The sequence below is a fragment of the Rosa rugosa genome, chromosome 5, assembly GCF_958449725.1.
Source record: "Rosa rugosa chromosome 5, drRosRugo1.1, whole genome shotgun sequence".
Lineage (NCBI taxonomy): Eukaryota > Viridiplantae > Streptophyta > Magnoliopsida > Rosales > Rosaceae > Rosa > Rosa rugosa.
In genome coordinates, this window is record NC_084824.1 from 669,929 (window position 1) to 683,106 (window position 13,178).

Consider the following 13,178-nt stretch of genomic DNA (forward strand, 5'->3'; position numbering starts at 1 on the left):
AGGAGATAAGAAGAATACAAGCTTGTAGAATGGATAGGAAAAGAAAAAAAATGTCCAAGTTCTTGCTATGAAACTAATAAGGTTATACGGAAGACGATGATGAATATGCATAACAATAATTAAAAAGGCATAAAGTTGTGAAATTTATAGGATTACAGAATCAAACGCATTAATTAGCCCACAATCATAACCCCAATCCTCTCTGGTAAATATTTATTTGACAAGTTTCCTTTTTTGGTTTTTTTTGGTTTGGATAGAATTTGAGATTATTTTCCATATTGGTCTTGCAGAGTCAACTTAATTAATGATGATTCAGCTAGCACATGGATTCAGTTAGTAATCTCAATCCCAAATTCCCAATCAGTGGTAAATTTCATTGATTACTTTCCATTAAGGGCCATACAGAGTAAATTTGATTATGACTCGGCTAGCTACAATTTCTCTCAGTGAGACCTTAGAGAATATCCGCCTGAATTATTCTGTGGCATTTAAAGGATTAAAAATAAAAAACACACACACAAAGATTTGGCCGCATATCAAACAACAGCTGTTTATACAATAATCTCTCAAGATTCTTACTGATATCTCATACTGTTGGAGATTTGGAATGGTTTTAAATGTTGTAACACCTTGAAATGAGACTGAGAAATCAGACTTTTCGATGCACAAAACCCCTTGCTTCGAGAACAAGCTAGGATTCATAAACATTGAGAAAATAAAAGTAAACAAGAGTTAACCACAACAAAATTAACTAGCTAGCTAAGTGGCTTTGGAGCAATGCATGCAGATTAACATCTAGTTGCAGGAGATGATGGTATGTACTGAACCAATTGTATTTGCAGGCACCAAAATGAAAAACTGCTTGGTGAGCAGGAAAAGCTGGACCAATCCCCCATTTTGATTTGGGTGGCAGTGACATTAACAGCACTGATATGATGATATCTGATGTTAACTGACAGAGAGAGATCAACCGTTAGACACATGAGTACTGCAGGACGGATCATCAATTCATGGAGTTAATGGTTGTTATCCCCAGCACAGCTACCAAGAAAAGAGTACAGCACAAAATTACTTGGAGAATACGCTTCAATTTCATATCTATGTATGCTCCATCGATCAATGTATCTTTCAAACTGTCCGGTTAATGGCGAGTGTGAAGTATATCAAGATTAATGTGCCCATACTGGACCTGAAGCCACCAAAACACACAAGCTATATCAATGAGTGAATAAATTTTGATCATATATGTTTTGAAAGTATATAAGTAAATCTGCTCCGAAGGTACTATTTATGAAAAGTCATCATCCTCTGGTATTCATACTTGAGGGAGATTCAATTTATGTGGAGGACTTACATGGTTGCAAATATGAGAAGGATCTTCCGAGGGTTGATGGTCATAAAGCGATTAAACCTCTTGCTCCGACCATCCCCTGTATCCAGCAGATTAGTACCCATTAGAGTAGGTGAGGTTGACGGCAATGACTTTGAGGTGATCAATGGCGGCTTCAAGGTCTCCAACTGAGAGTTCACTGTCAAGGGTAACAGGTTAAAAAACAAAACATTAAATTGCAATCTAAGCCAAGAGGATGATGATTCTAGCTGAACATTCTACCAATTTATTTTAGAACAAAAGATGGCAAATTGTCTTGGTGTATACCTTTCACTAGAAGTTTCTTTGTTGGTTCATGATCTGTGTCTTCCTCCTGATCAGTGTTAATCGATCTCTCTGCTCGATAAGACCATTTCCGCGAGAGTGCCCTCTAAGAGGAAAATAAACAAACTAAGGTAAACTAATGAGAAACCTGAGGAAGTTTGCTGGCTAGATACATCATGAGGACTTCTGAGATTGACAATGAAGAGAATGCAACTCACAGTCATTTTGGGGCTCCCTGAGCAGAAATCTGAGGATTGTGCAAGGCTCTCAATATCCAACACAACACTTGGAGTTCTATGATCTGAAGCACTAGTGTCACTATTCTGTACATGTTGAAATTAGATAAAAGGGCAACAAAAATCATCAGTATATTGATGGATACAGACACATGAAACAAATGTTCTCAGTTAGCATACATGCAGCAACTTTATTTATTTATCCATTGATCAAAACGCACAATCAATATGTGTATAAAAGTGTTTAAAATTTAATAGAAGAAATTGTTGTTAGTTTAACTTACTGAGGTCCTGGTTTTCTATACAGAAGTAGAAGGCTTAATTTTTTTCATTCTTCTGCTAAGAGCTTCTAAACTACTTTTCCATTGTTACTTAATACATAACAAATACAAATCAAGTGTGGATGAGGGCTTTTACTTTTCTTATTCCTCTTTCTCACCATAAGTCCTTGACATATGCTTGGAACAGTCAGTACAACACTATACCAGCTGATCTTTAGTTTCTGATCAGAAAAAGAAAAAGAAAACTCAAATTCTCATTTAGGTAGCTAGACTACTGCAATTGCATAATTTACTTTTGGTTGTTGACTGACAGTTGTTAGAGTAAAGACCTTATGAAGGACAGAAGTACCTGGAAAAAAAAAACTGACAGACAAACCTACAGTCATTGTCACTTGTCAGATGTGTGACAGACATTATTGGAGTATATTATTCTTTGTTGAAGATGTCACCCATACAACCACTAACCAGTACCAAATAAATTTTTCCTTGTTAAGTCAAACCAAATTGAGCAAATTGACAAAGAACCAATAACTTTGTGGTTACTGATTAGAGAAAACAAGGCCAAAATGAAAATAGATGAATAATGCAGCTAGCTAGCTAACTGCATCCAGCATGTGCTAATCACCAGTAAACTATAATATTTCTTACACTTGTACTAAGAGTGTATTGCACCTAATTCTTGGACAAGTCCCATGTGATGTGACAAACCCGAGGCACACGAAAATGCAGAAAAGCTTGTCATGCATGATATTCTTATCAGCTAATACTCGATATAATTATAATGGCAATTATGGAATCACATGCACCTTAATTGTTAATATAAAACTCAAAATTAGATTCAATCGTCAAGCCAAATGTATAAGATAGTTACTATATTTGCTGTAGTCAGACAACAAAGACAAGTAGACAACGATATATACGTATATACTTATGCAGAATTGCAAATGTATATAGTACAAGCTAAGATCAAATTCACAAGGTTTTTTTTTGGTCAAGAAAAAAAAAAAAAAAAAATTATTGAGTCAGTGGGATGAGTACTACCGAAGCTTGTTTGTTAGCGTGGGTTCACACTTCACAGGTTCAATAATTGATATAGACATATATGCATATGGATTCATGTATTCTACTATTCTGTTTTGTTTGACTAATTTGGCCTCAACCAGACACACAGTGTTCTGCAGAATCCCTTCAATTGCTGCAGGAAGGTAGGTTGTCCAGCTAATTTAGATTGAGATTTAAGGAGAGGGTTAGTTGGGTCTTTCAAGATTTAACTGGGCTTGAGGTTTTGAAATTAGCATACAGACAAGAAACAGAGTCAGTCTAAAATAATGTACAGTATTAAATAGCACAAATGCACAAAGAAACATGTAAATATATATATGTCTGGAGAGAAAGTCTTCAGTCTTGAGGTCCCTGCCATGCTAATAATACAGTTTGCTTGATTCTGTTGTGAATTACTAAATTTCAAAATTGATTCAAGTTAAAGGATGCAGAAGTTAACATCATACCTGAAATGTAATTAGGGGGTGAAATTGAAATTTGACTGATAAATTTTAACTAATCAAGTACCATTAGCTTTTCTAATCATATATGTCTGTATTAGCTTTTATGCAAAACAGCAAAGATTCCATTACCTTAAAAGTTGAAAGCTTCAAATTGATCATTATCGATCACAAAAGTCTCAGACAACATGAATGAATCAAGAATTCAAAACCAAAGGTGGGTTCTTTTCTGAAAAATCTAACAAACACGTATAAATGTGATTCAAACCATTCAAGTCGGAGACAAAATATATATACAAGCTCCACGTATATGTAAAAATTCAGTTTATTATCAAAATTCTCAGTAAGAAATTGAAGAACACAAAAACAATGAAAATGAAAAATGAATGAGCAGACCAACCTGTGTTAATATTGTCTCCTCCGCCATCTCTCCAATTCAATTCAGAACAAGGATCAATAACCCCTCGAACGAATCTCGACCACCCTCGTCTTCTTCGATCGAACGATCAAATTAAGCAGCTTTCTCAATCTTTCACTCTAAATCGATCAGAGCTTTTGAGAGACTCAAAGAAACAGAGGAGGAGGACGAGGTTTGATCTAGGATGATTCAATATCTCTCTCTGTCTTTGTCTCTCTCTCTCTCACTCACGGACTCACTCTCAGAATATTACACGCCAACTTCTTATATATATAAAATAGTTAAGGAATGCTAATCTACACACATATATATACTTGCTACAAGTCATGGACTACAAATGGACATTGTTTAATTCCTAATCTCTACTTTTGCCACTACCATTAAGCAAAAACAAATCAAATTATTATCACGTACATACATGTATCATATAAATATATATTGTGGTTATTATTTTATGTCAAATTGGTAAAGCTCAGCGCCTCAGCAAGCAAGATCAGAACACCACATACGTTGCAGATCGTGTGTGTCTGCAAATCTCTGCCACTTAATTAGAGACTTAAAATCATTGAGTTTTGATTAATAGCTAGATTTTGATGAATGGTAAAGAAGCCCTTTTGATTAATTAAAGATAGGATTCGATTGGGTATGTGTTTGAATGACAAAATCTGAGACTGGACTGACTGGGTTTGCTTTCACAGCACACCTGGCAAACATGCAAGCATCCCTGGTTGCACACGGCTTGACAATATGGCGGGCTTGTTCTTTTCCTCTTCTTTCTTTTATGACTAATTCTTTCCTTGCTTCTCCATGTTTTTCCGAGAGAAATGAATATACATATTGGCGTGAATGCATTCAGTCATTGTCAGGAAATTACATATGTCATAATCTATGTTTTTGAAGTAACAAAACTGTCGTGTCTTCTCAGCTATACAAGAACTGTTCCAAGTGACTAAATTATGCCGGCTTCTTCATTAGAAGTTAATAGTTAACATGCATTAACATTAACAGAGTGATTGGAAGAGAGCTATCAATCAGCTACAAACGAACCCAATAAAGAAAATTAGATTCAAGATCAAGTACAAGTATTATTTTCTAATAAAAACAGTATGCCAATCGAATCTCGACAAGAAATCAATCATACTATCGATCAGTTGGTATGAACTGACACAACATTCATTACATATCAAGAAATAACAATAAAAACAATGAAAGCCAGATCGATCTTCATTTACAAAATCATGCATGGATGATTCGTAATTATACGCCTTCTCTTCTTCCCTGTATTTACCCACTAGTGGTTCGAAGCAAACCTTTAACTCTGTCTGGCAAAGCAGAACCATATCCCATTGTAGAGTGAGAAATGAAAAAAAAAAAAAGATCGTTAGCTTCCAAAATGCTTGTGAATATTGTTGGAAAACTTCTACCTATAAGGTGATACAAACCTCATTGATTGAATTACTTTTACAAAATGCAAACTAGCTATTGCAACAAGAATGAAAATCACAAAAACCTTTACACCCAGCCAGAGCGCCCTCCTAGCTCTACAAATGCCTAGTAGTACTGGTACAAGAATCAATCACGCTCCAATTCCATCCAAAAAAATCAGATTGAATACATTTTACTTTAACAAGCCGCCAAGTTAATCGATTCGATCACTAATGACCACTCAAATGCATGCCATTATATATAGCTAGCTAGCTAGCTACTGAATCAAATGCTCAGGTGTCCTTCCCTAGGCAAGCTCTGAACAGTATCCGACCATCTCCCCGGTGAATGATCACTGCTGTTATTCGAAGACACTACAGCCTCTGCCCTTGAATCCCTTATCATCCGCAGAACCTCTCTCATTGTAGGTCTGTTCTCTGGTGTAATCGAAACACAAGCCATTGCGATATTAAGAAGCGCCTGAAGTTTCTCCTCTGATGCCTCATTGCCCGAGCTGACAGGTTCATCTCCCGACTCTGTCTCTTCCTCGCGAACTGAACGGACCCAGCTTGGAATGTCCGAGCCATGTTCCTGAACGAGGTCTTGGAAGGGAGTCTTTCCGGTTAGGAGCTCCAAGAGGAGGACGCCGAAGCTGTATACATCTGCTTGTTGTGTGGATGGTTTTCTGATGTCGCGGCATTCAGGGGCACGATAGAAGAGAGTAGTTGCACTAGGTTCTTCATGTGAATCAGGATCTCGGAATAAAGTGAGACCATAATCTGTCAAGCATGATTCAAAATCGGAACCCAACAAGACATTTGAGGATTTCAAGTTTCCATGGGTTAAGCCAGGATTCTGGTGGATATAAAGCACACCACTTGCCAAGTCCTCGGCTATTTTAAGACATGATGTCCAGTGCAGAGGCTTCCCGCCTCCTGAAGTTCTTGAACCTGTCAAATCATAGGTTGAAGGGATGTAACACATAAAATTGACAAGGCAGTAATAGTTTAGTAAATCTTGATCATATTATTTTCATTTAGCTTCAAATGGTATAAAACTTCAATGTCAAAAAGTTAAGCAGATTGTTATCTAGCTAGTTGAAGCCACCATCACATAGATTTTCACACTTGCATATCCGTATAATACATTAGAAGTGACAGGCTGTTTTTCAAATTCTTAGCTACAATCTGGGATTGCCCCAATCTTGAAGCAGGATTCAGACTTGGATTGAAACTGTCTCATTGTTTCTGTGAGACTTCAAACTTATCAGACATAGACTCAAAATGAGACAATGTTTTAGTAAATATAAAACCAAAAATCCACTAGAAAACTCCTACAGATACTTTTGGCCTTGGCTGTTTACATATGTAACTTCAAAATTGAAGACTCCTTTACCCAGGGGATTACAGGTAGTGGTAATTTACAAACGATAGGACAAGTTTATTCACTCTCAACTTGAATATATAGTTCAGTCTACAACAACAGATGCACACTAAATTAGGAATGAAGAAAAAAAGTTCGAAATGACATAACAGAACTTTATCTGAATCTTGGTCCCCACAAGTGAACAATACATTGCAGATGAGAGACTTTATGCAAGTATTGGGAGAGACTTTATGCAAGTATTGGGGAACTGGAAAGAGCACCAATAACTTTTCCATATAAAAACCTTTGGGGAATTCCCAACCCAGAAATGAGAGAAAAGAGATAATCTAGACAGAGACATATGTGCAAGGGTCTCAAAAAAAGAAAAAGAGATCTTCACATTGTAATTTAGTAAAGAGAAAAAGAAAAGAGATACTGTAAGCTTCTCTTTTGTCAAATCGTATTTTTATTGATTTGTAGTACATATTGAACAGGGGTCTGTAGATCAATGACTTCTTAGACCCTGGTTCCCAATATAAAGGCAGAAAATTGCTAATTCTTCAGCTACTTCCACTTAAGAGTTTCTTCCTATTTTTCAATTAGATAAAGGTTGTTCTTAATAGTCTCCTTGAATAGAATATTTTAAAGTGGCTGCCATGAATTGGGCCCAAAGCTTGTCTTATAGGCTTAGTTTAACAGTAGTGCGATGTCTTCGTAAACTCCATGATTAATACCTTCACTAGAACGGGGATTATTTTGACAAAAAGTAATTCAAATGATTAATATACAGGAAAATCTAGTGTATTAGAAAAAGTGAAAAACCAAGCAGTTTTTGTTTTTTTGAACATATATATATATGAACAGACCATGATGAACAAAGAAACATATAACCAAATAACCAATCATATCAGAACAGTGCGTCCCCAGAAGCTGTGAGTATCAAGAATCAACTATCAACTAGAAGCCAAGTATATTACTGTATGAATTAGATAAGAGAAGGCACAAACATACTGCTATGGTCCAATTTGGAATACAACATGAAGACACAGAAGCAAGATCTGAGCCCGTGGGACAGCACTAACATGCTGAGCTCAGACTAATAAATGAGTACTTGTTAACTAGCAAGCAAACTCCTTTCAAAGATTGAGATTTTAGAATTATTAGTTTAATGTATAACTTAATTATTAATTACCTTACAAACTCAAAAGAGCAGGGAACATATCTGACATTCCTTGTCGTTATTTACCTAGATCTCTTGGAGAATGATGTATTGATGCAGAAAGATACAGCATGCTTTTAGATGATATGACAATGACACTACTCCCATAAAATCAGATTTGCAGAATACCTTGCTAATATATATTCTAAATCATAATTAAACAAGTCCCTAAATAATTAGGGCCTTAATTATTCATTTTTCTTAGAGACAGAGAACCACAGATTCTATAGGGTCCAGAACAAGGTACGGATCAACGGTGTAAATGCGTCTGCAAATCATTCAAGGAAAATTAAATTTATTGAGTCTACCTGGAAAACAGTCACTCCATGAATGATGAGATCTAAAAGGCCCAGGCATAAATCAGACTGTAAATTCATGTGGGTCAACCTGCAATTGAAGGAGACCCCCCATGGTTTGTTTGATTAAAATGGTTTGAATTCAAAGAAATCCTCCTCTTGTTTCATACAATTGGAATGGTTCTAAATTCTTGTATCAGAAAAATATAAGCACAAAACTTGATGGTCAGTTTGGTAACATTTTTCCAAGGAACAAACATGGTGGACCAAGAAATGCAGGTGAAGCAAAAATATTCACTGCTACCATTCCCATTCAGTGCCCCCACAGCACTAATGAGATAACAATAATTTCACACTACAATGTTTTTCCTACAGCAACATAGCAATCAAACAATTAAATGACTACAACTAATAGAAGTGACTTGCTAGGAAGTTTCTTACTTTGAAGTCCCCTCGTGTTTGGTAAAACCGAAACTAACTTCAAAAATCTGACTTTCTAAAGACAGAAAAAGTTTAACCGGCAGGTAAAAAAGTAGATGAAGAATGAACAAACGTACCATGAATGAGCGAGAAGAGGCTGCCATTAGGGAAGTAATCGTATACGAGCAACCTTTCCTCCTTAGCCTGAAAATACGCCCTGAGAGGCACCAAGTGAGGGTGCCTCAGCTTCCCAAGCAAGTCCATGTGTCTCCTAAACTCATCAAGCCTAGGGTACCTTGCATCCTTGAGCCTCTTCACTGTCACAATAAACCCAGACTCCATCACAGCTTTATACGTACTTCCCATACTACCCCTCCCCAGTGTCTCAGCCGAAGCCTTCAGTAAATCCTCCAGACTGTAACTCATTTGCTCATCCCCTGGACCGCAGAACACCAGGCTCCCCAGTCCATCACCCTCCCACGAAAACGCCCCTTGCTTTCCACCGTTATTACCTCCCCTGCCACCGCCTGAAGGACCCTCCCCACCTCCACCGGTCTCCGTCCCCTCAACGCCGTGAACAGCCCCTTTGTTTCTGATCTCGGCATCTTTGCGACGGCTGTGTTTCCGGCACAATAGGAACAATAGAAGCAAACTTATAACAAGCAGCACAAAACCTCCTACACTTGCTGCTATGATTTTTATGAGCTTGGAACGATTGGATTTCGACTTTGTAGGTTTACCATCATAAGAGCTTGGCCCGAGTAGCGGCGGGAAAGCAATGCCGTTCTGGCATTTGTTGTGAATCTGCAGACCGCAGACATTGATGTTTCCGAAAAACGACGAGGCGTTGAACTGAATGAGCGCCGCCGTGATCGGGATTTCGCCGGAGAGTTGGTTGTTAGAGACATTGAAAAACCGGAGGGAGGTTTGATTGAGCGGCGGAATGGTGCCGCTGAACTGATTGTCTTGCAAATACAGAACGTAGAGGCGGCGGAGATTGAGCAGCGACGCCGGAATGTCGCCGGAGATGTGGTTGCCGGCGAGGACGAGGACTTTCAAGCGGTGGAGGGACGAAACGGACGCGGGGAAAACGCCGGAGAAATTGTTGTCGTTCAAGAAGAGGGACTTGAGATTGACGAGGCCGGAGAGGTCGGGGATTTGGCCGGAAATTGAGTTGCCCTTGAAGCTCAGAACTCGGAGCTGATCCAGCTGGTTCAGGATTTTCTGGTCGAGAGTGCCAGTCAAATTTAAGTACTCCAACACCAACTTCGTGACTCTTCCTTTCATACAGTCTTTAACACCTTCCCACTCACACACATTGCTTCCTTGCCGCCACGGCAGCGAGTTCGTCGGATCCAGTGTCGATTTCAGGCTTAACAGAGCTTCGGCGTCGCCGGCTTGAACCAAGGGGAGAAGTAAAATCACAGAGAAGAATAAGAACAAGAAGAACAATGAGTACCTTGAGTAGTAGTATTGCTGCTCCATTTGAGAATCTGTGGGATTGTATTTGGGTTGGGTAATTTCAGAGCAAGAACTTGAATAGATTCAATGTTTGAAGTAGGGTTGCTGATTTTGTTTCATAAAGAGCGGGATCATAAAGGAAAACCCAACTCAAATTTGAGAACATAAATGGAATCTTTAAACTAGGAAACAAAAAGGTCAAATCTTTATCCTTTACTTGACACTACCTTTTGTGCTACTTGACCCCCCAATCACTCTCTAAACCCAAATCCTCGAGATCTACCATTTCCCAATTTGGAGTCATTTTCAGAACAAGCTCCAATCTTTGACTCCACGCATCACTGTTCTTCATCATTTGACCGCTTTTTCAAGCCAAAAATGATTGGACAAAGTAGCTCATAATGGTTTTTCAAGTAGTTGAACTGTTGAAGGAGTGAGTGAGCAGCATTTAAGGTGTGAGAGCTGCATTGGTGAGAGCTCTAAGCTTCAAATGGAGACACCAAAACAAAGGGGGGTAAATTTCTCGGAGGACTCGTTTCTAACTCATTCACGGACATTTGCTTCACGTGAACGAACCTCAGAAGTTGCAGACGAGAAATAAAATTTCTTTTCTCCTCTCCATGATTTCTATATTGCTACTAAGCCTGCAGGCATTATTGAACCAATAGAAATAGAAATAAAAATAACCCCTTTCTATTTTTCTCTTTGTTTTAGTTTCCTATCTCTCTCGGGCTGCTCAAAAGCTCAAACTTTTGAAACAATGGGATCCAAATACTCCAAACACTTTGACTCACTCCCCTTCCCCCCAAGTACCATGCTTCGTATTCATCATCAGGGCTCTGAATCCATGAATGATGAATCAAACAGTGACATCAAACCCAGATGCTCAAACTTGAAGAAAAATCTGAACTCCTCAAGACTAACACACACACTTTAATCTAGAAAAATGACACCTGCCATAAAATTTCTTTGGATGAAAATGAATGCATAAACAGTCAAAAACTGAGTAGAGTTACTTATAATTCATTAATTCAAAGATGGAATAGTGCATGCAACTTTGCAAGCATGCATAGTCTGATCAAATAATAATGCAAAGAGGTCTGAAATGGGTGAAGGCGTGAAGCAATTGAAGAAGGGGAACAAGAAACACTCAGAAATTAAATTAAATGCAGGGAGGTTGAAGGCTTGAAGGTATTGGGCTACCTGATGACAGGTGAGAAATTCACTGGAACCAGATTTAATAAGATCGGACACGTGGCGAAAAGGTGGACCGTGTAGTTGAGGAGCTCACGTTATGCCAGTGTATCTTGGTGCAGCCAACTACTCCTGCCAGCTGGCGTTGAGTGGATCATGGTGATTGCCGGTGGTCGTGTTCCGTCTGACGACTCACCCCCGTCTATGTTGCCGGAGATCTAGGAGTCAGAGATGATCTGATTCTAGACAACTCTCTAGTAACCAGCTTCAATTTAGGATCAACATATAATATTGGTTTATTGATGGAGTAAATAAATAATTTAGTCATATCTTATTAAATCTTAATTATGAGTATTTTTCATTAGTAATTGTGTGAGTGATAAATTTTAACATGCATGATATGATAACACGATAAAATATTAAGATGTTTAAAGTGACACCACAATATAATAATACGACAAATTGTTTATAAGCGTAAAATGACAATTTTTGACACGACACGATGTTAACAAGTTTGAGATCATATCATTAAAATTTAGGGGAAATGATCATTTACCCAATTTTAGCTTAAAAATTGCCCACTTACCCAAACACTCTAAGAGATTGCCCGCTTACCCAAACGCTCTAAGAGATTATTTCCCTAATACCCAATTAAGTATTTTTTTTTTTTTGGGGACAATTTTGCCCTCTCCTTCTTTGTCACTTAGTGAGAGAAGTCATCAGAGACCTTGCCGGACTCTGGTGACCAGTGGATGGCCGGGGACTCCGGCGACCGGTGACCGGAATCCCGAATCCAGCTACCGGACCGGTGAACGGATTCCGGCGTCTGCTTTTATTACCCCCCAATAATACCCAGTAATCATATTATTGCGCCCCAATAAACATATTATTGCTCCCCAATAACAAGTTTATTAGGGATCAATGATTAGTGAAAAATGACAATGTTTTGAATTTTGAAAGCTTTCAGAGGTTTATCTAAATAAATAATTTTATTATTGCCCCCCAATAATCTTATTATTGCCCCAATAAATATTTTATTGCCCCCAGTAATCTTATTATTGCCTCCATTACTTAAAAATAAATAAAAATTATTTGGGCACCCATGTCTTCACCGGCCATTTTGCAAAGACTCCGGTTGCAACCGTAAAATTGATAAATCTCGAAAACGGCCAGAACATATTAATCTCGACTCCGGTTGACCATTTTGCCCACAATTCCAGTCATTTTGCAACGACTCCGGTTGACCATTTGCCTTCACACTGATTTGACTCCAATTGCAACGACTCCGGTTGCAGCCCAGGATCGGAGATACAATCAAGTTGCGATTTCCTTGATGATCAGTCGCCGACGAGAGAGACAGAAGCAAATCGAAGACGTACCCGATTCTACTGGCGGTCGTCGACTCCTTCAGAAGGTCCAGCCCGGCCTCGCCGAGCTTCTCAGCGACGAGGACTGTCGGCTTGGCGTCGAGCCTGGCCGCGGCGATGGCGAGAGTCGGCGTCCTGCTGGAGAGAGAGAGAGAGAGAGAGAGAGAGAGAGAGAGAGAGAGAGAGAGAGAGAGAGAGAGAGAGAGAGAGAGAGAGAGAGAGAGAGAGAGAGAGAGAGAGTCTGAGAGGAGAGAGATCGATGAGTTTCAATTTAATTAATAGGGGCAAAACTGACAATAGATGTTAGATTAGGTAAATGGGGTTAAAAAACTCTTAATGG

The 13,178-nt window shown here is 38.6% G+C and overlaps 2 protein-coding genes across 2 annotated transcripts; both read right to left on the reverse strand.

Annotated features, from left to right (window-relative positions):
- Window positions 1-534: 534 nt before the first annotated feature.
- LOC133713102 (uncharacterized) lies at window positions 535-4,842 on the reverse strand. Its single transcript, XM_062139224.1, has 5 exons — window positions 4,074-4,842; window positions 1,873-1,977; window positions 1,658-1,760; window positions 1,355-1,529; window positions 535-1,189 (listed from the first exon to the last, which is right to left on the reverse strand). Exons 1-5 carry the CDS (start codon window positions 4,098-4,100, stop codon window positions 1,129-1,131), a joined length of 471 nt encoding a protein of 156 aa, XP_061995208.1. The 5' UTR covers window positions 4,101-4,842; the 3' UTR covers window positions 535-1,128.
- Window positions 4,843-5,101: 259 nt separating this feature from the next.
- On the reverse strand, window positions 5,102-11,706 carry LOC133710915 (inactive leucine-rich repeat receptor-like serine/threonine-protein kinase At1g60630). The gene is made up of 3 exons (XM_062137055.1): window positions 11,481-11,706; window positions 8,954-11,230; window positions 5,102-6,466 (listed from the first exon to the last, which is right to left on the reverse strand). Exons 2-3 carry the CDS (start codon window positions 10,299-10,301, stop codon window positions 5,802-5,804), a joined length of 2,013 nt encoding a protein of 670 aa, XP_061993039.1. The 5' UTR covers window positions 10,302-11,230; window positions 11,481-11,706; the 3' UTR covers window positions 5,102-5,801.
- Between the last annotated feature and the right edge of the window lie 1,472 nt (window positions 11,707-13,178).

Bases quoted from the DNA above. Each gene is read 5' to 3' on its own strand.
- LOC133713102 (XM_062139224.1), bottom strand. From the start codon at position 4,100: ATGGCGGAGGAGACAATATTAACACAG. The intron at 1,761-1,872 runs GTGAGTTGCATT...TTTTCCTCTTAG, and splicing joins CAGGGAGCCCCAAAATGACT to AGGGCACTCTCGCGGAAATG. The intron at 1,190-1,354 runs GTAAGTCCTCCA...TGGTGGCTTCAG, and splicing joins CTTCTCATATTTGCAACCAT to GTCCAGTATGGGCACATTAA.
- LOC133710915 (XM_062137055.1), bottom strand. From the start codon at position 10,301: ATGGAGCAGCAATACTACTACTCAAGGTACTCATTGTTCTTCTTGTTC. The intron at 6,467-8,953 runs GTACGTTTGTTC...ATGATTTGACAG, and splicing joins CCTCTTCTCGCTCATTCATG to GTTCAAGAACTTCAGGAGGC.